This window comes from Corvus hawaiiensis, chromosome 17 (genome assembly GCF_020740725.1).
Source record: "Corvus hawaiiensis isolate bCorHaw1 chromosome 17, bCorHaw1.pri.cur, whole genome shotgun sequence".
NCBI lineage: Eukaryota > Metazoa > Chordata > Aves > Passeriformes > Corvidae > Corvus > Corvus hawaiiensis.
The window spans coordinates 10,455,420-10,479,018 of record NC_063229.1 but is presented as its reverse complement, the minus strand read 5'-3'; the positions used below and the strand labels follow the sequence as shown (position 1 = coordinate 10,479,018).

Genomic DNA, 23,599 nt, shown 5'->3' with positions numbered 1-23,599 from the left:
GCTGATCCCAGATCCCAGAGCTGCCAGAGGTGGGGCAAGCTGGATTTTTAGACCACATCTGCCCTTGCCTGCACACAGAGGTGAAATGTTCATAAGCTCTTATGCCTCTGAGAGCTCTGAAGGAAGCAGGGAGACTCTGGGCTGTGGGCTGTACCCAGCTGGCACCCAGCAGTGAGGATGGGATTGGTGAGCCAGACCAAACTGAGCTGGACAGACTGAAACACAAGAAGTTTCACCTCAACATGAGGAATATCTGCTTTACACTGAGGGTGGCAGAGCACGGAGGCTGCCCAGGGAGATCACGGGGTCTCTCTCTCTAAATAACCCACTGTAGGTGACCCTGGCACATTTCTTTATTATCCTAATGTCATCCTGGACTTCTATTCTGGCTTCCCCGTGTCTAGGTATCTTCTCCACATACACCAGGGGTGTTACAGCTCAGGGTGACCCTCTGCTGTCTTGCAGAAGCCATAACTTGGATCCAGGAGATTTCCTCTGAAAGTACACTAAAGTGTTATCAACACGGTCCCAATCTTAACCCCAAATCCTCCCTCCATTTGCATGATCCTCATTCAGCCCCAGTCTCCACAGCTTCTGGAGGGCACTGGCCAAAGTGAAATCTGTATAAAATCTGCATCTAATGATCACTGTTGGTCACAAGCAATTATTTAAACCTTTCCAGTCTCTCTGTCTTTACCAGCTGAACACAGACCACATCCTGCACAGGTATCCCAAATCTGGAACTTTATTTATAAAATGACTCATACAGGGACACACAGTCCTGAAAGACTTCAGCCTGACAGGGCAAAATCACTGGGCAGGGCACAGTGAGACTGCTGAGGATGACTGGAGCTATTGCCAGGGGCTGGTTTGTGGATGCAGAGCCCCTTCTGTGCTGCTTTACAGATAAGCTTGTGTTCTTACACTGCTGGGTATATGCCAATGAATGCCACCATGCTATGTACAGACTTTGATAAGAACTTTTCCCCTAAATTAGATGGAGGAGATGAAAATGGCTTGGCAAAACAATGCAACCTTGGAAAGGATTCCCCTAGAGTTCAGGAGCAGCTCAAGTGTGGACGAGCAGTGAATTATTCAAAGGGCTGCCTCCACTTCTCTGTTCTCTCCTTCCAGGTGAACTAAAATCCATAGAGTGGGATAGTGGGACAATACTTTCTTCCCTTTGGTGCTGTATTTAGATCATTCCTGCCAGCCACGGTGGGAGAAAGAGCCCAACAGTTCCCAGCAAACACACAATGATGAACATCCAGAGGAAAATCCTGTCGATGACCATTGCAACGTACTTCCAGTCCTCCTTCACCTGGAACACAGAGGGGAAAGGCCAATCATTAACATTTACTTGAGATTAAAATTTGTGAAAACTCTTAGACCTTGACTCCAAAATAGGATATTTTCATATAATTCCAGAGATAGGAGGGGAAGGTCTCGCTCATACTTAGCAGTCCTATAAAATGACAAAGGTTTATTCTATCAATAACCTGAGAGATTCCCAGACTGCAGGGGTGTGTGTGTGTGAAGTCACAAATCCCTATGGATGACAGACACACCCCCGTGGGTAATTAAGGTTCTCTGCACACTCACTCTCCCATTTTCCATGAGCAACAACTGTAACTGGGTGTTACAGTGAGGCTGTGATTCAAGCTGGAGAGGGTGGGGGGAAAGATTCCCCACGCTCATAAAAAGATTTGCTTACAGATTAACAAAGCCAAACTCTTTCTGTGAAGGGGTTTACAGCTTTGGGTGAATAAGCAGGGAAAACGAGCCAGCAAATAAAAGCACCCTCACCCTCTGTTTTCCCCATTTTTGCCTTGCTGTAGGAGGATTTTCCAGCAATTCCTCTCGGGGGAGGTCTAGTACCATGAGGCAGAATGGTAAATGGTTGCTTCATTAAGAAACCATACACATATGAAAACTTCTTCTATTACATTGCTGTTATTCATTTCTTTCCCAGGGAGAGGCCTGATCAGATGGCAAAGTTCTGTTTGATATGACTGTACCCATTATAATTTCCTACAACTTCCCACTTGGTGATTAATAGGCCCGAGGGCTGAAATTCGGCACGCTGCCGTGTTCTTTGGAGAAAACATCTCAGCAGGAGCCTGCTCAAACCTCTTCAGTGGCTGTGAGTGGTGAAAGGAGCAGGGGACGGCAAAGCTGCCAAAAATGCATCTTGGTAAAGGAAGCAATCCAGATATCAGTGAAATGCCATTTGCAGCAGAGGATGTTTCCAGGTACAGAGGTGTTGCTCAGCTCCTTGGCTCAGTGAGCAGATTGGTGAGCTGGGAAATGAGGCACGCACTGGAAACCATATTACATTATCTCTGGACAAAGCATTTTCAATTTCAGGAACACCTGAACGTTGTCAAAAGCATAAGAATGGGTTCAATGTTTTCATGCAATGGATAGATTTATTCCTTTTAAAACCAGCATAAAGTTAAGCCATCCTTTACTATGGAAAAGGCAGAGAAAACAATCAGGTTCATCCTGCATCTTGTCACCTTCTTGGGGAAAATCATGTTATTTTATGATTGTACAGCCCTCTGCACAACCATCTATAATTAGGGTAAGTAAAAAAAAAATAGTGACCCTTGAAATCAAAAGGAATTGTCTCATCCCAAGCTTCTATAATCTACTTGGGTTGTGAACTGTAATTTATTCAAATTTATGAGAGCATGTACTGCCAGGACAAGGGGAAATGGCTTTAAACTGAAATAGAGTACTTTAGACTAGAAAAGAAGAAGAAATTCTTTACTGTGGGGATGCTGAGGCCCTGGCACAGTTGCCCAGAGAAGCTGTGGCTGCCCCATCCCTGGAAAGTTCAAGGGCAGGTTGGATGGGGCTCTGCTCATGGCAGGTGGAATGAGAAGAGCTTTAAGGTCCCTTCCAACCCAAACAACCCTGTGATTTTACAGTTCTGTGGAAAGAGCTCAGTGGATAACTCCCCTTTGCTGCACCTATTTTCTGACCTATTCATCACTTGCTGAGAGTTGGAGTCTCTGATGCTTAAAATTCCTCGTGAGAAAGGCATCTAAGCAAGCTCTGGATGATTGTTTTTATGGGATTAATGTCTCATGACGCAGCCAACGTGTTAAGAAAATCTGAAATTTACCACCTGATGTCCAAGTGGAAAGCTGGATTGAGTAAATAATCCCTCATTCTGGTAAAATAACTTTCTTTGAATATTTATGCTAGTAAAAATAAGTGCTAGGTCACACAAAGAAAAGAAACTTGATGAGTTTCTCTCTGAGCAAAGAAGAGGAAAGTGGGCGAAGAAGAACAACTTGGACAGAAATTTGCTTTCTAATGTAATGATGTATGCAGAAATACTGAGCCCATCTTGAAAATGATAGCTGGGGGTGCATCAGATGTTTGTAAAATCAATACCCTGCTTCGGACTGAGAGCACAGAGGGTGAAATTGGAAATTATGGGGAGATAATGAAAAAAAAAAGAAGATGAGTGAGACAAAATGATCTGGATTTTTTGTTTTGTGCTCTGCCATCACTGTAGCATTTCCCCGTGGTCCAGCACCCCACGTGGGGTCTGATCCACAGACGTCTCTCTGACATCCATGCAGCTGTCAACATCTGCCACCACAACTCTTGACCTCTATTTTGATTAGTTTTTAAGCAGCTCACTCAAAATTATTTTTGGGAAACAATCAGGGGAAACACCAGCTGACTCCCCCACTCAAATTTCCGAAAAGCATGTATCTGCAGCTCTTCCCTGGGCCAGCTCCTTGTGGGTCTGAGCCTCAGGATTTGAGTGGAGGATTGAGGTGCCTTGGTAACATCTGATCCCCAGGACCCGGACTCTGCAACACAGATTAGAGCAGTCCCAGGTGGTTTTATTGTACTTTGTTAAAAATAACCCAGTGAGATTATCCTGCTTCCTCCCCCTCAGCTTTATTCCTTCCCATTTTATTTTTAAATGTCTTCATACCAGAGTATTCCGGAGATGCACACAGCCCTGGACAGATCCATTTCCCAGATGGTGCTGGTGGTGTGTGGTTATTTTGGCTGATGTGTGCCATGGAACTTGTTTTGCCTTTCAGTCTGTAATTAATTTCTAATGGCATTTCCATCATACGCCGGGACAATTCCGCCGTGCGTTTTCCCCAGTGTCCCATTGTGCCTGCATTGTTTGCAGATATCTTTCTGTAACAAACAACTGCCTCTTGCATTTCCCATTTTCTCTTCGCTGGAGCACTTAATTAAATGAGCTATTTACTTTTAATTTAGAAGCACTGCCCCTGTGGCAAAGGAGCTTTAGAAAAAAAAAAAGACAGGAACTTAAAAGAAGCTCTGCTCTCCTTCTGGGAAGGTGAATGTCCCTGGAAATATTGCCCACAAGACTGTGAGATGTGTCTCAGCAGCTGCATCAGAGGTGCCTGCTGATAGATTTATTGAAGACTTCCATGAAGAAATTCCACAATTTGATTTTAAGATGAAAGCAAATTTCTGAGTACTGATATTTTCCCCCAATAAATTCTCACTTCATTACATCAGTTCTGCTCCTCACAGTACATTTCAGTTCCAGAATATCATTTTCCTTCTTCTTTTTCATTTCCACCAGGAGAAAAAAATTTTGCTTTCCTACTTGATGTTACTTGGGTCCAGGGAGAGAAAATAGTGCAGCCCCACACTGGAGTCAGCATTACCCCCTCTATCTGAAAACTCAAGCTCTGCCTTCTGTGCCAGCCACAGCTACTGTGGAATAGTGGAGAAAGGTCACCCCCAGTCCCCAGGAGAGCCCACAAACCTGCCCACAGCTCATTGCTGGATGTTTTCCTGGTGCCTTTTCTCACAGCCTGGGCTGGCAGGAGGTTGGGTCAGAGACCAAAGGCTCAAAAGTGCTCCTTTTCTTCTTCTTTTGATGTTTAGTGCTGTAAATAGCTTTCTCTTCAGGATAATCACTTCATTTCAAGAGGGAAGAGCAGCAGAAGGTATCAGAAGAAAATCTGTGGCTTATGAAGACTGCTTCATTTAAAAAAATTAAGAGGAAGGAACCCAAAATACTAATTGAGTCCATTCTTGATAACACCAACCAGCTCAGCAGGGAGAATAATTTGAAATGGGAAGTGTTATTGGTGTAATATTATTTCATTTGCACCGTGGGGAAAAATTGAGTTAAACTGAACTGACATCCATGGGTTTACTTGTGATTATTGCCAGGGGGAGAGAGCAGAGTTTAATTCCTGCACTCCTAATGTGCTTCTGAAGTGCTTTACCCTGGCAAGGAGTTTTGGACTGGCAGCTAATGAAGATGAGGATTCACAGCCCATCTCTGCCACAGATTTGTTCTGTGACCTTGAATAGGAGGTTTGTGTTTTGGCTGTAACTCCTCAATATAAGGAATAAACAGTTCCTTCCTCAAAGGGATGCTGTGAAGTGAAATCCATTGAAGAACAGAGGCCCTTAACTATGATACCAAAGAGTATAGAAATGGACAGGAGTATTTAAGCTTTTCTTGCTGCTGCTCAGTGCTCAGTGCTGTGAAAAATGCAAATAAAAGATGCTCTCCATGCCTAGGAAGTCTTGTATAAATGCATTATGTCTTGCACTGATTCTAAATCTGAAGAAATTTAAACTGTAGGCAAAGTTAAAAAGCACCTTTGTGTACGGATCTGCCCAGGAAAAGCTAGATAAGACTTTTCTTTAATAAGATGACTAACTTCAGGTTATCTTGTGCCTGCCTTCATTATGGCCATAATTACTAGCACACTGTATCCATAGTCCTGCAGGAAAGAGCTACAAGAGCTGTGAAGGGATGTGGCATTTGTTGGGTGCATCGCTATCTCCATGAAAAGAAATCCTTTCAGCTTCTACTTCCTTTATTTGTAGGCCTATTTACCTCCACAGAATAAGCAGGAAATTTGTTCCCCCACCTCCCTGCACAGAGCCAACTGCTCCAGTGGAAGTCCACTAATGGGGAATCACATCATGATATGAGAGCAGAGCTAAACAGCCCCTGCAATATCCCCACGCTACTACAGCTTCCCACACCCACAGCCTGCTTGGGCAATTTGCTTTCCTGGGCTCCACAGTCAGAGTCAGTGATTAATAAAAAGCAGAAAGTGTGAATTTCCTGCTCGCCAGAGGCTTAAATAAAAAATAATTCTCTGTTCCCATGAGATGGCTGCGTTTTGGGCCTCTCACAATCCTAACTGTATCTCTGCTACCTAACAACAACTTTACTCTTATTTTCTGCGGGAGAATCCATTGTTCTAGAGCAGCCCTGAGCATGACCTGGTTGTGCAACCCCCTTGGCACTTGTGCAACAACCTCAAGGACATCTCCAGCAGTGCCTACAGTGGCCAAAACCCGCAACAGAGGGATGGCTGAGCCTGCATCACACACTCTGCACAGCTCAAGGCTTGATACAGCTCCCTTAGCAGGTCATTTTTGACTTTCTGAAGGAGAGCAGGCTCCGTTGGAATACTTACTGAGAAATCCGCATCCTCCGCCCGCAGGTGGTCTGCGATGTAGTGAACCCCTTCCACTGCCAGCTTCAGGGCTGGGGACATCAGCACGAGGTGTTGCTCTTTGGCGCTGTGGCTCTTGCTCCCCTGGGCTGCTGTGCCGGCTGCCTCGCCCTTTTTGCACTTACACTTGCACTGAGGGGGCTTGTGCTGGGGCTGCTCCCCATTGAGGTGGCACCGCTGGGATGCCGGAGAGCCACTGGAGTGGCCATTGGTCTGGGAAGAGTCCTCCTGCAGGTAGCAGTACTGGATGCTCCGGGACCTGCAGCGGATTGTCCCCTCCTCTGCCTTGTTGGGGCTGTACATCTGCTGGACACTCAGTGACCTGCCTTTCAAGGCAGAGGTGGCCTGGGTGTCTCTCGGGGGGTGGCAGGAGGGCTGTGGAGAGGAGCAGGTCACCTGTACGGGCTCTGGGTGCAGCACAGAGTACTGCCCAGAGGGGGACCTGCAGATGGGCTGAGGCTTGGCTGGCTCCTCAAAGTGGGCACAGAAGGAAGAGGTGGGTGATGGCTCATTGCTCTGGGGGCTGGGGGACGATGAGGTAGTGAAGTTGGGTTCCACGTCAATCTCGGACCAAAGCCTTGGCGCGTTGGTTATTTTGTGCATGGACTCAATGAGCTTCTTGCAATTGTCCTTCACTGTGGAGGGACGTTTCATGAAAAGGATCCGTGGGACTACATCAAGGAAGACCCTCCTCACCCAGTCTGGCATCGTGTGGGTACGGGGGGAGCGGTGGTGCACGTTGAGCACAAAGACAGTGATGATGATAGACAAGGTAACAAATATCATGGTGAAGAGGAGGTACTCCCCAATCAGAGGGATGACCAAGGAGGTGGATGGGATGATCTCCGTGATGAGCAGCAGGAACACAGTGAGGGACAGCAGCACGGAGATGCACAGGGTTATCTTCTCTCCACACTCAGAGGGCAGGTAGAAGACCAGGACGGTCAGGCAGGAGATCAGCAGGCAGGGGATGATCAGGTTGATGGTGTAGAACAGCGGCAGCCTCCGGATAATGAAGGAATAAGTTATATCGGGGTAGATCTCTGTGCAGCACTCATATTTCTTGCTGTTGTAATTGCCCACAGCATTGATGATGACCCACTCCCCACTCTCCCAGTAGTCTAGCTGGTCCACGTGGCTGTGCATGCTCACCAAGTCTATCTTGGCTTTGTCGTAGGTCCAGGAGCCAAACTTCATCGTGCAGTTTTGCTGGTCAAAGGGAAAGAAGGTGACATCGATGCTGCAGGAGCTTTTATAGATAGCAGGGGGCATCCACTTAATTCTCCCGTCGTAGAAGAGGTGAGCCTTGGTCAGGTGGGTGACTGCAAAGTCACCATCAGCACTGGGAACAGATGGAAGATAAAAAAAGTCTGAGACTTCTCTAGGACATGTCAACTCTGTTAAGGAAAGAGGATATTTAGTGCCTGGCTTCCAGATGACCTGAGAGATGCAAGAGACACATCATGTCCAAACACTGGATCCATCCACTCAGTCCAGTGGACTTTGAACTCTTGGTTTACACAAGCCCTGGAATGCATGCAAATATCAGCTTTTCCCTGGCATAAGTCAGTTCCTTGGTGTGATTTGTTTTCCCCAAAAGTGTCCCATAAGTGCTCTGGAATGGGGTGAGTTTGTTTTAGAGGTGGGAGGAAGTACTATCAGGTAGCGTAGCTGTGGGCTCTGCAGAATTATTTGTGACAGCTGCTAAAAATGAAAGAGTGTTGGGTAATCATTCAGTCTTTTATGTGAAAAACAGCAAGAACATCCTATTAATAGGAATAAAGAACGTTAATCTTTTGATTTCCCAGTCAGGAAGAGAACTGTCTTTTGTGGTGTCTTCTCACAAGGACTCTCAGCTGGGGTCTGTGTGGTGGTATCAGATAAATAGATAACAGTACAGGATTTTGTATTGGAATTGTATGAATAAACTGTATTTTCCAGGCTTTTGGAGGAAGAAACCCAGTTACAAATAGCAGCACTGCCAGACAACGGGGAGGCTGTGCAGAGCAGAGGAAGAGAGTTTCTGCTAAAAACTTGAGATGAATTATTCAGGCTGATATAGATAGAAAGCTCTCTGCACCTGCCCAGTCCTTCCGGCTGAAGCCAGCCCAGCCTGCAGTCGGCAAAATCCCTGGGCCCTGCTCTGCTGCTCCAGTGCCCAGATGTGCCCTGACAGCAGCCACACAGTGACAGGGGTCACATCTCTCCTCCTCCCCACCAGCAGCAGGATCATCAACACGGGGCGATCACCCAGCAGAGCTCCTCAAGCTGCAGAAGGCAGAGGAACTTTCTAAATTCATTTCTTTAGGAGACCATCCATTCATTTATAAGCAAAACTGAAAAACAAAAGGACTTTTTGATAGTTTCATGGAATCATAGAATCATGGAATGCTTTGGGTTGGAAAGGACCTTAAAGACCATCTCATTTTGACTCCCTGCCATGGACTTTTTTTTTTTTTTCCCTTCCTCTCTCCCAGATTGCTCCAAGCCCCGTCCAACCTGGCCATGAACAATTCCAGGGTTGGGACAGCCACAGCTTCTCTGGGCAGCCTGTGCCAGGGCCTCACAACTCACATCACATATTTTTTCTTGCCCTATGAAACATCCCAAAAATGAGACTGGTGTATTATTGAGAAATAGTGGCAGGATCTGGCCCTAGCTGAGCTGCCTTGGCTAACACGGTTTCTGGGCAGAGATGGAATATGTCCCCAATCCTCAGGATCACAGCCCAGATGTCCTTGAGACAATTTTCTAGGCTGCTTGAATTAATGGAAAAATAAACTCAGAATTCTTGCGTGGTGTAGAACCAGGTTATACTAAACTCTTCTTTGTTCTTTGTGGCAGATTTTGGAAAAACAAAAGAACACAAAAGGACACAGTGCCTTTTGACCTATAACTGGAATTTTTTCTAAAGATTTAAAACACTTATTAAAAAAAAAAAAAAAAAGGAAGGGGAAACTATGTACAAGACTCTCCCAAAGGGATTAAAACAAAATCAGCACCGTGATCTACTCTGAAGCAAATAAACCTGAGCCACTGTACAATCCATCCAGCTCCTGTCTTACCTCTTCATTCTTAAATCTAAGTTACACTTCAGAACATGTGATTTTGATGAAAACCACTTCTTTTTTTTCTCCTGGGTTTTGCCAGGAGCACAGTAAAGCCAAATTGAGACATGAAATATGCACAGCAAGTGACAGTCCAGTGCTTGCTGTTCTCGGTGGTTTTCTGCTTAAATCTCAATAGGAATATGGAATCCAATTCTGCATTTAATGATATCTCTGAGGCATGATTAAATCGCTCACTAATAGAGCAATATTTATAATTGATCTTATTAGAGAAAAGGGATTATGAGCATCCACTATGAGTGTTTCCCTTCTTAGGTAGAGCAGTGCCTAAGTGGCTGGGTAAACAACACAGGTGTGCATTTTTCCTTCAAAAACTCTTGGAAAAGAACACGAAGCTCCTGCTAAGATGTCATCCAGGAATGATAATAATTCATGTAACTGTGTTTCATTCCCAGAAATGCCTTCCCTGGCAGTTTTGCAGTTTCTGTGTGATCAGCCACACTCCTCTTCTGCAAGTGTAGATGGAACCATTGTGATGCTGCAGACCTTGTGTGTCACTTGTTTCTGTAAACTATCTGCTTTTTAACAAGGAATGTATTTTTTAATTTTTTAATTGCTCATCTAACAAACCCAGCTTCATCCTCGGTCCTCTTTGGCTCACATGTTACTACAAATAACACTGGCACTGCTTTCCAGGCTGGATTTTGCCTGCAGTGCCATGGCAGGAGTGAAACCAGCTGCAGAGTAGCTCCTCGGATTTAGCCCACTATTGACTCTGAGGAGCCACAAAACACCCTGGGATGCTCCTGCCTCACCCACCTAACAGGACTAGGAAGGAATTCCTGACTTTACTGGGTGTGTTTGGACTTCTCACTGCAGTTCAACGTAGAGGAGTTTGTAAGTAGGGTAAATCAGCCATGCTGTGTACATAGAATATAACCCAGCTACATCATGCAAAGGCAGTGTTCCCACTTGTCTCACCCTTCATGCATCCATATATTTTTGCCTCCTTCTGCAAGCTTTCCACCCACACTGGACCTTCAAGCATATGTCTACTGGACTGGAAGCTGTGCCTGCTGGCACCCTGCCCATGCAGGGGAGCCTGGAGAGATTCTCTCTCCCCTCCTGGGTGAGACTTTGATTCTGCTCCTCTCCACATGAGAGAGGGAGCAAACAAGGTCACCTGGCTGTTGACTGCCTTCCAAAGTCTTTCCCCAATCTCCTCCAAGGGATGAAGGTGAGAACACAGTCTGCAGTCAGGAGACTGGGGAAACCCTGTGCTCTTTTGGAAAGCTTTGCTGTGGGAAAACCCAGTCCTGTTCCGACAGCCCTGACTGCACCACATGAATATTGCCTTACACGAGGAGAGCTGATGTAGTGGGACAGAGAAAATCTGCAGACATTCCTTTAGAGCAGTAGCACATTCTCATCTCGCTCAGTGGAGACCACTCTGTTGTGACAGTTGTCATGAAAATCCATTTGGAAGAAGGCGTGAGTGCAAGGTAAACATCACAAGAACTGGAGAATTCAGATAGTCAGGCTCTCCTGGTTACTCTGACCTGACAGCTTTAAAAATATGTCAGTAATAAAGAACTGGAGCTCTTGTATTTTCATGTCAAACACAGCCATGCTCACCAAGAAAGAGAGAAGACAATTACCTATTCTTTTCTCAAGGAAAGAGCTCTGCTGTGTGCTGCAGCCTTTGACTTTTCATTTTGAGAATAAAGGCTGCTCTTCCAAATATCCTAAGTTTATAAGGGTTTGAGGATGGCATTGTTTTACTGACATCCACCAGCCATGTTTCACTAAAAAGCTCTGCTGACGGAGAATTTTTATTTTCTTTTGCCACTTTCTATTTTCCTGCAGTTGGGAGATACATCATCTCACAAAATTAAGTGTTTTCAGAATGCATGTAAATGAGGCACACATTTATTTTAATTTCTGATGATGCAATTTAAATCCAAATAGGGCTTTAAGAGCCTGAAAATTATCTATATACATACATGGATATAGTAGAATGTCCTCATTTAAAGCATTTTTCATCAAAGAGCAGTAACAAAGAAAAATTGTAGTATTAAGAGCCTGCACCCTTTTGGTACACATTAAAGAGATGCTTCTGTAATGTTCAGATTAAAATTCTCTCCAAATGCAAACCAGAAAATATGTTGTTTAACTACTGTTTTGTGTTACCAAATGATAACTACAAATGCACTGCTTGGAAGGGACCTCTGGAATTGTCTCCTGCCCAAAACTTCCTGCTCAAAGCAGGTCAGCCACAAGAGGATCAGGACCTTACCTAGCTGGGTTTTAAATATCTCCAGGATCTTGGCAACTTGGGTACAAACTTCTTGGGTGCAGGTGGGGATGTCTGTGCACTGATGGGACTTCCTTCAGTCACGTCCCAGCTTTTGCTTGGTTTAGATGTTTAGAAACCAGCAGTAACTAATGAAATTTTGATTGTCCCCCAGCAAAACAGGCACCATTCTCAGAAAAGGCTGTGCTACGCTGATGGAATGAGCACAAGTGTCTCAGGAGGCTCTGACTGTGCTGGATTGGTGCATTTTGCTCTGATTCTCCCCTTTGCCAAGGATCCTCGCCAGCACTTTGAAGGCAAAGCTCTTGCTCGGTCCTTAGCAGAGTGGTAGGAGGAGCCCTTGGGTGTGAACAGAGCAGCAGCCCAGGAGAGGGATCCCTCCTATAGATTTCCTTCTATCAGCTCCTGTATTACTGGGTAGAGCTTGGCAGCAAACCTCAGAGCATCTGAAGACATCCCTCTCCAGAAAAACAACCACCGAAGCTCCCAGAAGAATCAGGAGAGCTGAAGAATGAATCAGTGACTTTTTTGCCTATTATAAATGCAGTTGGTGCACAATGATGAGATCTGTGCCAGTGCACACAAAGAAAAATGTCAAGCATGTTTCCAATTTTAAAGGTTGCACTGGGGCATCTTTTGGTATTTCTCCTCCAAAGAGCTTTGGGATGAGTCATGAAACCAGTGTTACTCCCTAAATCTAACTGCTTGCAAACATCACAGTATAGCTCACAAGAACAAGCTGCTACAGTAATTTTCAAAACAACTCTTTGCTTTTCCATGATTCTCAAAAGCTGCCTGCCAGATGATCTTCTAACCCAGTCCAGTAATCCCTTCCTTCCATTTTACCATTGGGTGAATTCCTCAAGATGTTTCCTACCCCTAATTACAGAAATTTGTATTTGATTTTCCTTCGTATCTGATCTTGTCTTTTTTATTTCTTTTTGTTTGTCACTGTGGAGTCTAAAGCAGGGATTACTTTCTGGAACAGTTAACCCCAGAATATACCAAGAAAAACAAAACTTTTGAATTCTTAATGTTCCTAGTAGCTTCTTCCTAGGTTTTTAAATCACCAGGCTGGAGAAGACAAACATTGTGATACTACCATGATTATCCAGTTGAAAACCAGCCAGTGGAGCTCACATTTAAAATTCCCTGACCATGCATTAGGCTCAAGGACATGGGCTTGGATTGCCCCGGGCACCCTTTAGCAGCTGAACACCTGGATATAAACCTGTCCTTTCAGAGGTTTCTCCTCTGGACCTCCTATGATGAACAAGTGGCTCAACAGAGTGGTGGAGAAGCAAAAAAAAAACCACCAAAAAAACCCTAACCACAAACAAAAAATTCAACCCTCAAGAGCTTATTCCCTCATTAGAGGAAAAAAATACAATTCTTTTTTGTATACTTCAAATATACAGAGAAAAATGAAAATGTGCTTCAAAGCCATTCATGAATGGAAAAACAAATCAAAGCAGAGGATTAGATAATTCATTTAGAAATGATTTGGTGGTTCCTGAAGAGCCTTTACAACCTCAGATAAGGAACAGTCTGGTTTCTTGGCAAAGAGGCGGCTTTGTCACTTCACTGTGAACTCATATTCCTCTGTTTTACATATGTTGTGTCACATCCAGTAGAAACTATTTGCAGAGTCTTGGAACTTATCTCACCAAGCCTGAAAATTCAACAGCGTATTAATTTCCCTGTAGGATATTAATTTGGTTTCTGATTCCTTATGAGTGTTGACAACTATATTTACTCTCTAGGCCAAACCAGCTGAATTTACTGATTTAATTTGGGTCTCTAGAGTGGGTAAATGGAATGTTTTTTACAATAATGAGCCAGGATATGAGAGCAAACTCACAACAAAGGGTTAGGTTTCCTTAAAGATGTAAATCTGAAATAAACTGAATTTTTACCATTTCTGTATATAATCCAAGAGGAAAACAGAAGAGGTATTTGTATAATTTTTTTCTAAATGATTCCATCCCAAACAGCAATACCATATTTCTGCCAGAGAATGTGATAAGCAATAATTAGCTCACACTAAAAAGCCTGAAGAGTGCAAAAGGTCAGTGTGGCCTCTTACTCTCTTCCACCAAAGTTACTTTGCACATTCTCTTGCTCTTAGAGACCCAGAATTATGTGCAGCTATGTTAAACTCCCTCTAAACTATCTATATATATTTGTAAAATATGAGATGGACTCCTTGTTAGCATCACCATGACTAGTCACTATCGTTTCCAGCTGAGATGCCCACCAGGAGAAGCCCTGGCTGGGAATGCAGTGGGTGAAATGCTCTGCAGAAGAGCCTCACTTGGGTGCCCCACCACTCTGAAGGTTTTGCCTTGCATTTGCCCTGCAATCCCTAAAAAATGTGAAACCTGATGCAGATATTGACTGCAGCTGCAGGTGGGTTTGATAGGAAGTTAGGTGGAAGAGAGAAGTACATCTCAAGGCAGAAAACAGTTTGCACAGGGAGACACAGCTGTGAAGACATATGGAATTAATGGAAACCCACTAATGTCTGGTGCCTAGCCTACACCATGTTTAATTCATGGCTAAAGTAACCAATTAAAAATGCATGATAGACTCATGACAACCAGCAGATGAATGTGTGATTATTAATGCTAAGTATGGATCAAGGGAAGGAAGTAGCTTGGATGTGAGGAGCTGAGGCACGAGATCTCCCTGTGCGAGCAGGTCCCAGGATAGTCAGATTTGCTACTGCAAGTCAGAGCAGTAAGGTGGGCAGGGCCTAAAGGCTCTCAGCCCAGAAAAGGATGAGAAGGACGTTCTGGAGTGGCTGCTGTGGCCAGGAGATCAGACCCCTGGAGTCACTGTGGAGACTCAAGTTGCAGCAACAGTAAACTACAACAAGGCAGAGGGGCAGAGCGTGTGAGGGGCAGGAGCCAAAGGCTGCCCAGCTTGAGGTCTGGGTGTCCTGGACATCTGAGGGATGCCTCCAGCATGAAATCCCAAAATATCCAGAGACCTAAAGAATACCAAGGTCTCCTTCTGGAATCCTTCCTATCCCTGGAAGTGCTCAAGGCAAGGTTGGGCAGGGCTTTGAGCAACCTGGTCTAGTGGAAGGTGTCCCTACCCATGGCAGGGGGGATGGAATGAGATCATCTTTAGGATCCTGTTCATCCCAAACCATTCTGTCATTCTGTGATTCTTCATTTCCAGGCCCCTCCTTGCATGGACCATCCTCTTCAACCGTGTTGAGCCAAGGGAGAGGAAGCAGAGGTGACACATCAGGTTCTTATGTGCCAGTAGCTCCAGCAAAAGGATGGTTTGATGCACAAAGGTCCCGTGGGGATTTGTGTCGCACCATTTCCTTTGGCACCATGGTCCACCACAACAACCACCAGGAGCTCTGAAAATAACAATCCTTGCCATTGTCATTAACTAAACAATGACAAGGACTTTTTTTCCCCAGTGGAAGCTGTGAAGACCTTTCTTGGTCTTCACTACACTTGCAGTGCAGTGCTCATGCTCAGAGTGTGTCCCTGTAGGGCAGGAAGGTCCAAGTGCCTCCAGATGAGTCATTTCCATTGGGCTAATCTCCGAAAGGTGCTCGGTGAGGATGCAGTGATTTCCAAGAGGTTTGCAATCACTCCACACTACTGAGGATCAGAAACAAGCTAATGGGAAAGATAACAGCCCCTGTAGTCTCCAAAGCTCACACTCCCCTGGGCAGATTCCAGCTTCAGCCATTTATTTTGGTTTTTAAACAGAAACAAAATCATATAAAGCCAGAACCAGGCAACTGTTTATTAAAACCGAGACTGGCTGCTGCTCTGAGGGTTTTCTCTGAGTGTCAGCCACATGCAAAGATGCTTTTCTTTGATGCCTTTTTCTCTGGGGCCTGTGCTGGGGCAGGGGACTGGGATATCTGACACCCTGGGAGACTGGAGAGCTGTGGTGGGGCTCCAGGGAGAAAACAGCCTTGGCACTTGGGCAGCATTTCTAAGAATATCAACAGGCAGCAAAGGAAAGAAAGAAAACCACAACCTGCTTCCTAGAAGTGTCCATACCAGAGACAGATTCCAAACAACTGGGATGAGGAACAAATACCTAATTAGGAATCATTCCAGAATGGTATTTAGCTGACCTGAAACCTTTGTTTGTAGATGCACAAGCCTGACATGTTTCAGCATATATTCCTTATTTAAGCCCATCCTCAGTAATTGGCTTTTCCAGTTGACGGTGATGAATTAGGGGAGAGCTCTTGGGTGAAATGAAATTGAAGAGGACTGAAAGCTCAAATCCAGCTTAACTGTGCATCTGCCATGTGAAGAGGAAACAATACCTGGTGTTCCCCAACAAAACTGGCTGCTCAGAGGAAGGATCATTAGGAGAGCAAAGCCCTTGTGATGAACTTCAGTCATATCATTTAAGGCATGTCTGGGACAGATGTTATAGAATCTACATGAAATCCAACCACAGAGAACCAAATAAAGAGGAATCATTACAGGAAGCATTTTAACCCCATGAACAGAGAAAATCTGCAAGGATGGCTTTCCCCTCTGGCCACAGTGCTCACACTCACTTGTTGTAAAGGACAATGTCTGGCCTCCAGATGAGCTCCGAGGGGATTCGGATGGATGTGACATTTTCGTATTCCTGGGGGTCCCAGCGCAGCTTGTAGTCATGCCACTCCTGCCAGAAATGAGGTGGTTACAAAGTTGGGAGAGTTCAACAAAAAAACTGAAAAGGAACATGGAAAAATACATATTTGGGGGCACCCACCTGCTTCACCCACACATTCGTGGTCATCATTTGATTTTTCTCATCCTGAAATGCAAGATCAGATATTGGTTACAGGAGCAGATTAAGCGGTTCAAAGAACCCTCTTAATTTCTCTTAATTGCATTTCATTTATGTAATTACAAATCACCTCTGCAATAAATGTAAGTTCCATCTTGGAAATAAAAAGCAGATGTTTCTGTCATTTGACATGGGACAGGCCACAGCTGTCTGATACCACTGAACAGCTGAGCCTGCACCTAGCAATCCTGTGAGCAGATGGACTGGAATTTATTGGGATTTTCCTCAGTGCTGATGGATTCAGCCTGGGATGATGATACCAGGTAGAGGAAAAAGCTCCCCAGCCTGCCTTCAACCTGAGCGCTGAAGGAAGGCTGTGATGGATATATAAACCCTTACTCACACACGTGTGGTGGATTCCAATGCTCAGCTGCATCTGCATGGGTGTTCTCCTGTGAAACATTATCCATGGACACAATTCTGGAAACAAGAAGCTCAGCAGCATTTCTCCTTCTACCAAACACATGAACTTGTGGCACTATGGGCTGGCTTTTCTGGATAAACCCCAGCTGCTCCACTGGCATTGAACTCTTGGGAAGCCTGGTGTATTTCCATCAATGGGTAGACTTTTTCCCACTCCTATGCACAAATAGTATGGAAAGGTAGGACTGTGTATATATATGTAAATAATGTCAGGCAGATACAATGCTGGCAGCACTGCAGTAGAGTTAATTGCTGTTTGCTGTTTGCCTTTTGTGCCCTCTGTAAGTAAGTCAGATGAATTATGTGGAGCACAGCCTAGAGCTGGTCTGACTGAAGAGTCCCACCACAGCTCAGGGTGTATTTGTGTGGTTCTTTTTTCTCCCTTGCCTTGGTTGGCATCAAACCCAGCTGAGCTGGCAGGGCTCATCTGACAGCAAACTGCTCATCATTAACCTTGCTCTTGTGGCAGTTCAGGATTGATTGTGAACATTAAAATCCAGGAGGTTTGGGGGGAGCTCTGCCTCCTCCTCCCTGAGCCTCCTCATTGCTGTTGCGGCACCAGATGTAAAACCTGATCAGAGATTCTCTCCTCCAGGGCTAGGGACCAGAAGCACATGGAGTAAGGAGGAATACAGAAACACTCCAATGAGAAACAAAGGGAGAGAAAATATCCAGCTGCTTCCTCGGGTGCTGCTGGGAGATGAAGAATGCCATGACCTGGACCGATCCTTGAGAACCTGCTTCTCTTACTACTTCACAATTCAAGCACCTGAAGGTCTCCTCCACAGGCCCTGCACTGGGCATCCCAGTGTAGCAGGTGCTGCCCTTTACTGGAATTTTCCTCCCTGGAACCACCCTTTGTGGAAGCTCCTGCCCATCACTACACCCAAGGCTCTGCTGTTCTCCTGTCCTGAGCGAAGCACAGTTCCAGTCCCATGGGATTAGCTCAGAGGGGTTTGCAATGTGCTAATGACCGAGTTCCTCCTCAGCTGGCACAGCTGGATGCTCCTCATGGAGCCAGCCCAGAGGACAACAGTGACTCCACAGCCATGGGGATGTTGCACTACCTGGCCCCTTCTCTCAAGGTGAACACAGCACGTGAGGTCCTGCAGACACACGGGCACAGGAGTCCAAGTGCATCTCTCGGTGGCTGCTCCTGGACACATATTTGATCCCTTCCCCCTTATTTCTGGGCTCAGAAATCCCTCAGCACTCCAGGGTGAGATAAGGACATGCAGGAATGTCGAGTTCTCCATTGATTTCTATTCCCCTGCCCCCAGCTTTTGTCAGCAGGAGCTGGGGTTTGAATACAGCTCTGATTTCCCTTTCAGACTCCTTGTCGTTGGGAGCTGAGCATTGGGTCTAACAACTGCAGCGGGGTTTGCACCAAAACTGTCACTGTCGGGAAGGGGGAGAGGAGCTGAAGAGCCACACTGGTGGCAGGAGTGTCACCAGTCACAGACTGGGGCAGGAGGGGTGAGAGCTCTCCTCCAGCCATGCCCACAGGTCCTGGCACAGCTATGCCCACAAGCTGCACTTCTGACCACTGACATGATTTTAAGAAGATTAATTTTTCTTAAGTAAACCAGGAAAACACTGTGGAGCAGGTGTATCGATCCCCCCTCTTCCACGATTCAGCAGCTGCATAATGGAAAGTCTCTCTCATGCCTCCACAGTCACTAATGTCTCATCTTTAGTCTTATCAATTATTCAGATGAGAACCGTGCAACTTCAACATTAGCAACTGCAAACAGCCCTGGATCCCTCAGGCTGATGTAAGAGTGAGGAGGGGAATGGGAGACCATTTCTGTGCTGCAAAGCTGGAAGTTGATGGCTTCTGCATGAGGAGATGAGACTCTCCAGCAACTGGTGTCTTTGATTCCCCACCTCCTGAACCATCTTAGCTGCTTCCTTTTCATCTCAAAACTCTAAATTCAAAATATAACACTGTGTGGAGAGTCATCTATTATGATTGTCCCACACAAGTAATGTCTTTAAGTTGCATTCTTCTTTCCATTATCATAGAAATCAAAGGATGGTTTGTGTTGGAAGAGGCTTTAAAGCTCATCCAATTCCAACCCCCTCCAACACCTTCCACTAAACCAGGCTGATCAAAGCCTCATCCAACCTGGCCTTGAACACTTCCAGGGCTGGGGCATTATCACCCTTTTCACTCTGTCCCATGACTACAGTAGAAAGTGGCAGGGAATCCCCTCTTCTGAAAAATAAGGGGGTTTGATGAGATGGCCTTTAAAGGTCCCTTCCAACCCAAACTATTCTCTGAAAGCCCCCCAATACCTGCTCAAGGAATGCGCAGCTGCACGGACACACTGTCCTGGGAAGTACCACGTGCAAATAGGGACAGGAAGGAGAAAAATGCAGGAGCAAGATCTGCACAATCTCTAAAGCCTCTACCTGGGCCCCAGCCTGGCTAGTCTTGGCCTTTGTTGCACAAAGAGGTTGCACTTACCACATCGATGAGCTGGGCGATGGACAGGCCGAAGCGGACAAGGACCACGTCCGAGATGTTGGCAACAGGACGGGACCACTTGTTATAACCAGAGAAGAGTTTCTTCAGGAGTCGCTCCTCTGCGTGGGCTCGGGTCTCCACATGGCCAAAGGCTGTGGGGAAGGAATGAAACACCTGCAGGTCCAAGAGCTGGCATAGCTGAAGCCTTCTCCAGAGGGAAACTCCAGCAAACTCCAGCAATGGGCACTTGGGGACACACAGGAGGGCGATGCTACTCGGGTGATTTGCCTCCCCTCTATCCCAGGCATTGCCAGGTATTCCTCATTCTATTCACCCACTCTTACAGAGCAGGGTTGGTCTGAAGAAAATGGCAGCACCAGTAATACCATTCAGAAAACACTACATGAGCCATTGCCCCCTGAATCTGGTCTAATTTTTATGGCCACTTTGTGGCAAGTTTCTAGCGCTGGAGTCTGCAAGCAGGGAAGAGGGATGCTAGAAGGGCAAGCCAAAAGGGAAAGAGCAGCCTCGTGGTGGGAGATAGGGATTTTGGATCAGATTTACACATAAAAACTGGCATCAAAAGCATCAGGGAAAAAAAAAAGGTAGACAGAAATTCAGCTTTTTAACCTTCTTAGTGGGCATTTCACAACAACAATGGGGGAAGGAAGAGGATGGTGAAGAGAACAAGTCGGATAACAAGATCCCAGTTTTGCTCAGGCATAACTTTAAAAGTTGGAGGCTGCGAGGAGCAGTCCTGACCCCACACGTAGGCTCCAGGAGCTACAGAGGTGCCTGGTGGTTATTAAAAATTAAAGCCAAGTTTCACCCAGGGGCTGTCGGAGGAGCTGTGCTCCTGTGCCGGCTGTACCAGACAGAGGGGAGAGGGAGGCGGGGGCTCTCCCCACGTCCCTCGTGGAATATGGCTTCTACTTAGTCTTTAGCTGCCCTGGATTATACAAAGGGAAGCATTAGCTGAGCGCTGGCTGTGCTCTCTCCAGCCGGAGCTGTAGCCCCGAGACACATTAACACACTTTACCTAAGGAAGAAAAGCCCAGGCAAGAAGAAAGATGCTGAGCCCCCAGCTGGTTTCCCCCTCCTGTCCCCTTCCCACCGTGGCTTTAATCCTTTCTCCATCAAATCAGACAAGGAGCAGAAAATAAAGGCAAAGCACTGCTCAGCAGAGGCTGGTGTTCAGGGGACCAGAAATGATGGGGCAGAAGGGTGGAGGAGTCAGGGAAATTCCCTGTTGACAGGGGCTGGTCTCTGCAGTGTGTCTTTGAGAGAGATAAGGGAAGAAAGAACTAAAGAGCAGAGCAGGGGGAGAAGAGCTTTCTCAAACTTACCGGGGAAAATGCTGGCACACAGCAGGAGGAGGAGGTTTCCCTTAGGCACGAGAAATCCCATCGTGGAGCAGAGCTTTAGTGTGCAGAGTCTCCCGTCAGGGCAACTTTTCCACTCTGAGTCTCCGGATCCTCCAGGTTCATTCCCCTAAACTCCTTTCGCTCTCTCTCCGTCTGGGAAGGGATAACAGCTGGTGCTCTGTTTTTATTCTCTTCTCTCTTCTGAGTGATTTCCAGCTCTTCCTCCTCGAAGGATGCTCTTTCCTGGGACGCTGCTGCTCGGATACCCACAAGTGATGTGCAATGGCTGCAGAGAGCTCCTGTAAGAGCCTGGGCTGCCCAGCCTCCCTGGGCTCCCTGCTGCTCCTCTCCCCTTTCCTACGGGGCGCTTTGGCTGCTGGTTTATTTGCTGTTGCTGCTTTCCGCCTTCCCCCAGCCCTTGGGGCAGCCTTTGCTCGGATTTTGCTGCTGACGGGCCACCGATGATGCCTCTGGAGCAGAGAGTGAGCACAGCGTGTTTGTATATTTAATGTAGTCAGACCTGCCCACCTCCTGCTGAGGAAAAGGAGGAGGAGGAGGAGGAGAGAATCCCTGCACTCTAGCAAACAGGCTGCAGGGAGGAAAACTTTAGCAGGAGAAACAAAGGGGGAGATCCAGAGCCCAGCTGCAGCCAGAGGTGGATATGGGGCCAGCTGGGATCTTTATAGCACCGGAAGCCCAAACAGTTCTTAATTAACAAAAGCTGTCTCTTTAATCTCGTCCAACTGCTTTTCAAAATCATTCCAGTGTAATTAGACTGAGATATTTCTGGCTTGGGCATGTATCTTTGCTGTCAATAACTACTGGGGTGATAAACCTGCCCATGAGAGCAGGGCTCTGCTGCGCTTGGTGCTGCACAAACACGCAGGACAAATACAAATGTTAGTGTCTGCCCACAGGCAATATTGCAAACCAAGGGTGAGACTGAGACAAGGTCACTTGAATTTATCTATATGCTTGAATGTACCTTAAATACATCACAAAAAACTCTGTTAAGTCTTGCAAATTTTGTGGAGGAAAGGATAACTCCTTGTGTTAGCAAGGAATTATCACTCCAGCCCTTCGTCTCGCATCCCTGATTCCTTGCATGGGAGACATGGAGTGGAGCTCTCCCCATTTCGTTTTAAAACTAGCTTTGATATTAACACAATTACTTCCACACGGATAGCAAATGGATTTAATTTTCAGGCAGGGGTAATGTTGCCAGCTGCAAAATTAATCAAAGTCTGTTCTAATAATATTAGCTACATATTTTATGTATAATAATTTCCCTACTCCCAAAGCATCTCAAATATCTTCCAATATAATAGATTGCTTGCTGCAAATGGGGAGGATTAAAGTTACAAGAGAAATTAGGTCTGTAGTGAGATTATAAATAACATCAGTATAGTACCAAACTCGTCTTGTTTTTCTTATCTCATCTCTTCCTCAACAATTGTCAGCCTTTCCAGTGACAAACCACACCGTATTTTCCCACTTTATGGATCCCTGTACAGTTGCCTGCTTTGCTTTCAGAGTCCTGACCCTCATTGCAGCACCTGAGCACCTGTGATATGCTATAAAAATCTGTAGTGCTCATTCCAGGGAACCATCTAGCATTAATTTAATAAGCAGCAGATGTGAGATGAAATTAACTTGGAGCTGAAGTGTGGGATACATCCTGAGAGCCAGGTCCTGTGCAGCTCTGAGCACCTCCAGCAATAGGGGAGCAGAGGGGCAATCACTCCTCACCAGGGTTAAAACAGCATCACTCTGTCACCTACTGCAGCCACACACTCCCAAAAACAACTACAAAAAAACTCCCAGCATTTCTTTAAACCCCTTTTCTCTGTGGAATCTGAAGTCTGCAGGTTCTTGTATTCCTTGTTAGGTCCAGCCCTGCTCAGTTCTGACCCAGCAGCATTAAATGAGGGGATCCTGGGTTTCTGCCCACCTACATCCAGCCACGAGCACCAAACACAACAAATAAATAGTGAGGAATAGGATTTCTAAAGGCCATTTTTCAGGGAGGCTGGTGCTCTGCACAGGTCGCACACTGAGCGACCAAACCCAAGGGATGCAAGATCAACTATTCCCTTCTGAAAACCTTGGCCATAAATAATACAGGTATCCTTGACTACAGGGCCTCCCGTGCAGAGCTGATTCAAATCCCATGGACAAACCCCATCCATCTTCACCTTGCCTGGCTTTCCATGCTGGCGAGCAAACACTGCCTTTAGATTAACCCTATAAATTATTTTGATTAAAAAAGGATTTCCTTCTTTTGGAAATTAATCGTAAATCACCATTTCCTATGAGTGAAACATTTATTCCTCACCTCGCTGGCCATGTGGGGAATGAGCATATTTTACAGAGGTTTCTGTGCCTCGAAGTGACCTTGTTAAATCTCACTGCCAGTTTCTTTCTGCATCATTGGGCCATAACAAAATTTCCATCAGCTCCTGTGTGTATTTGGAAGGCGATGACTTCCACTGGTACGTGTGCAAGGGACTCTGACTGGAACAAAAGATGCCATTTAAGGGTTTTAATGATTTTTTTTTTTTTTTTTGTGGTAGAAAGCTGCAACTCCAGCCTGATTTCCAGGGACCCAGCTCTGACCCTCCTCCTTA

At 45.9% G+C, this 23,599-nt stretch overlaps 1 protein-coding gene across 1 annotated transcript; it reads right to left on the bottom strand.

Moving 5' to 3' along the window:
- Nucleotides 1-729: 729 nt before the first annotated feature.
- Nucleotides 730-21,645, bottom strand: CHRNA4 (cholinergic receptor nicotinic alpha 4 subunit). Its single transcript, XM_048322145.1, has 6 exons — nt 20,955-21,645; nt 19,609-19,760; nt 16,638-16,682; nt 16,438-16,547; nt 6,465-7,845; nt 730-1,321 (listed from the first exon to the last, which is right to left on the bottom strand). Exons 1-6 carry the CDS (start codon nt 21,013-21,015, stop codon nt 1,196-1,198), a joined length of 1,875 nt encoding a protein of 624 aa, XP_048178102.1. The 5' UTR covers nt 21,016-21,645; the 3' UTR covers nt 730-1,195.
- Nucleotides 21,646-23,599: the final 1,954 nt, after the last annotated feature.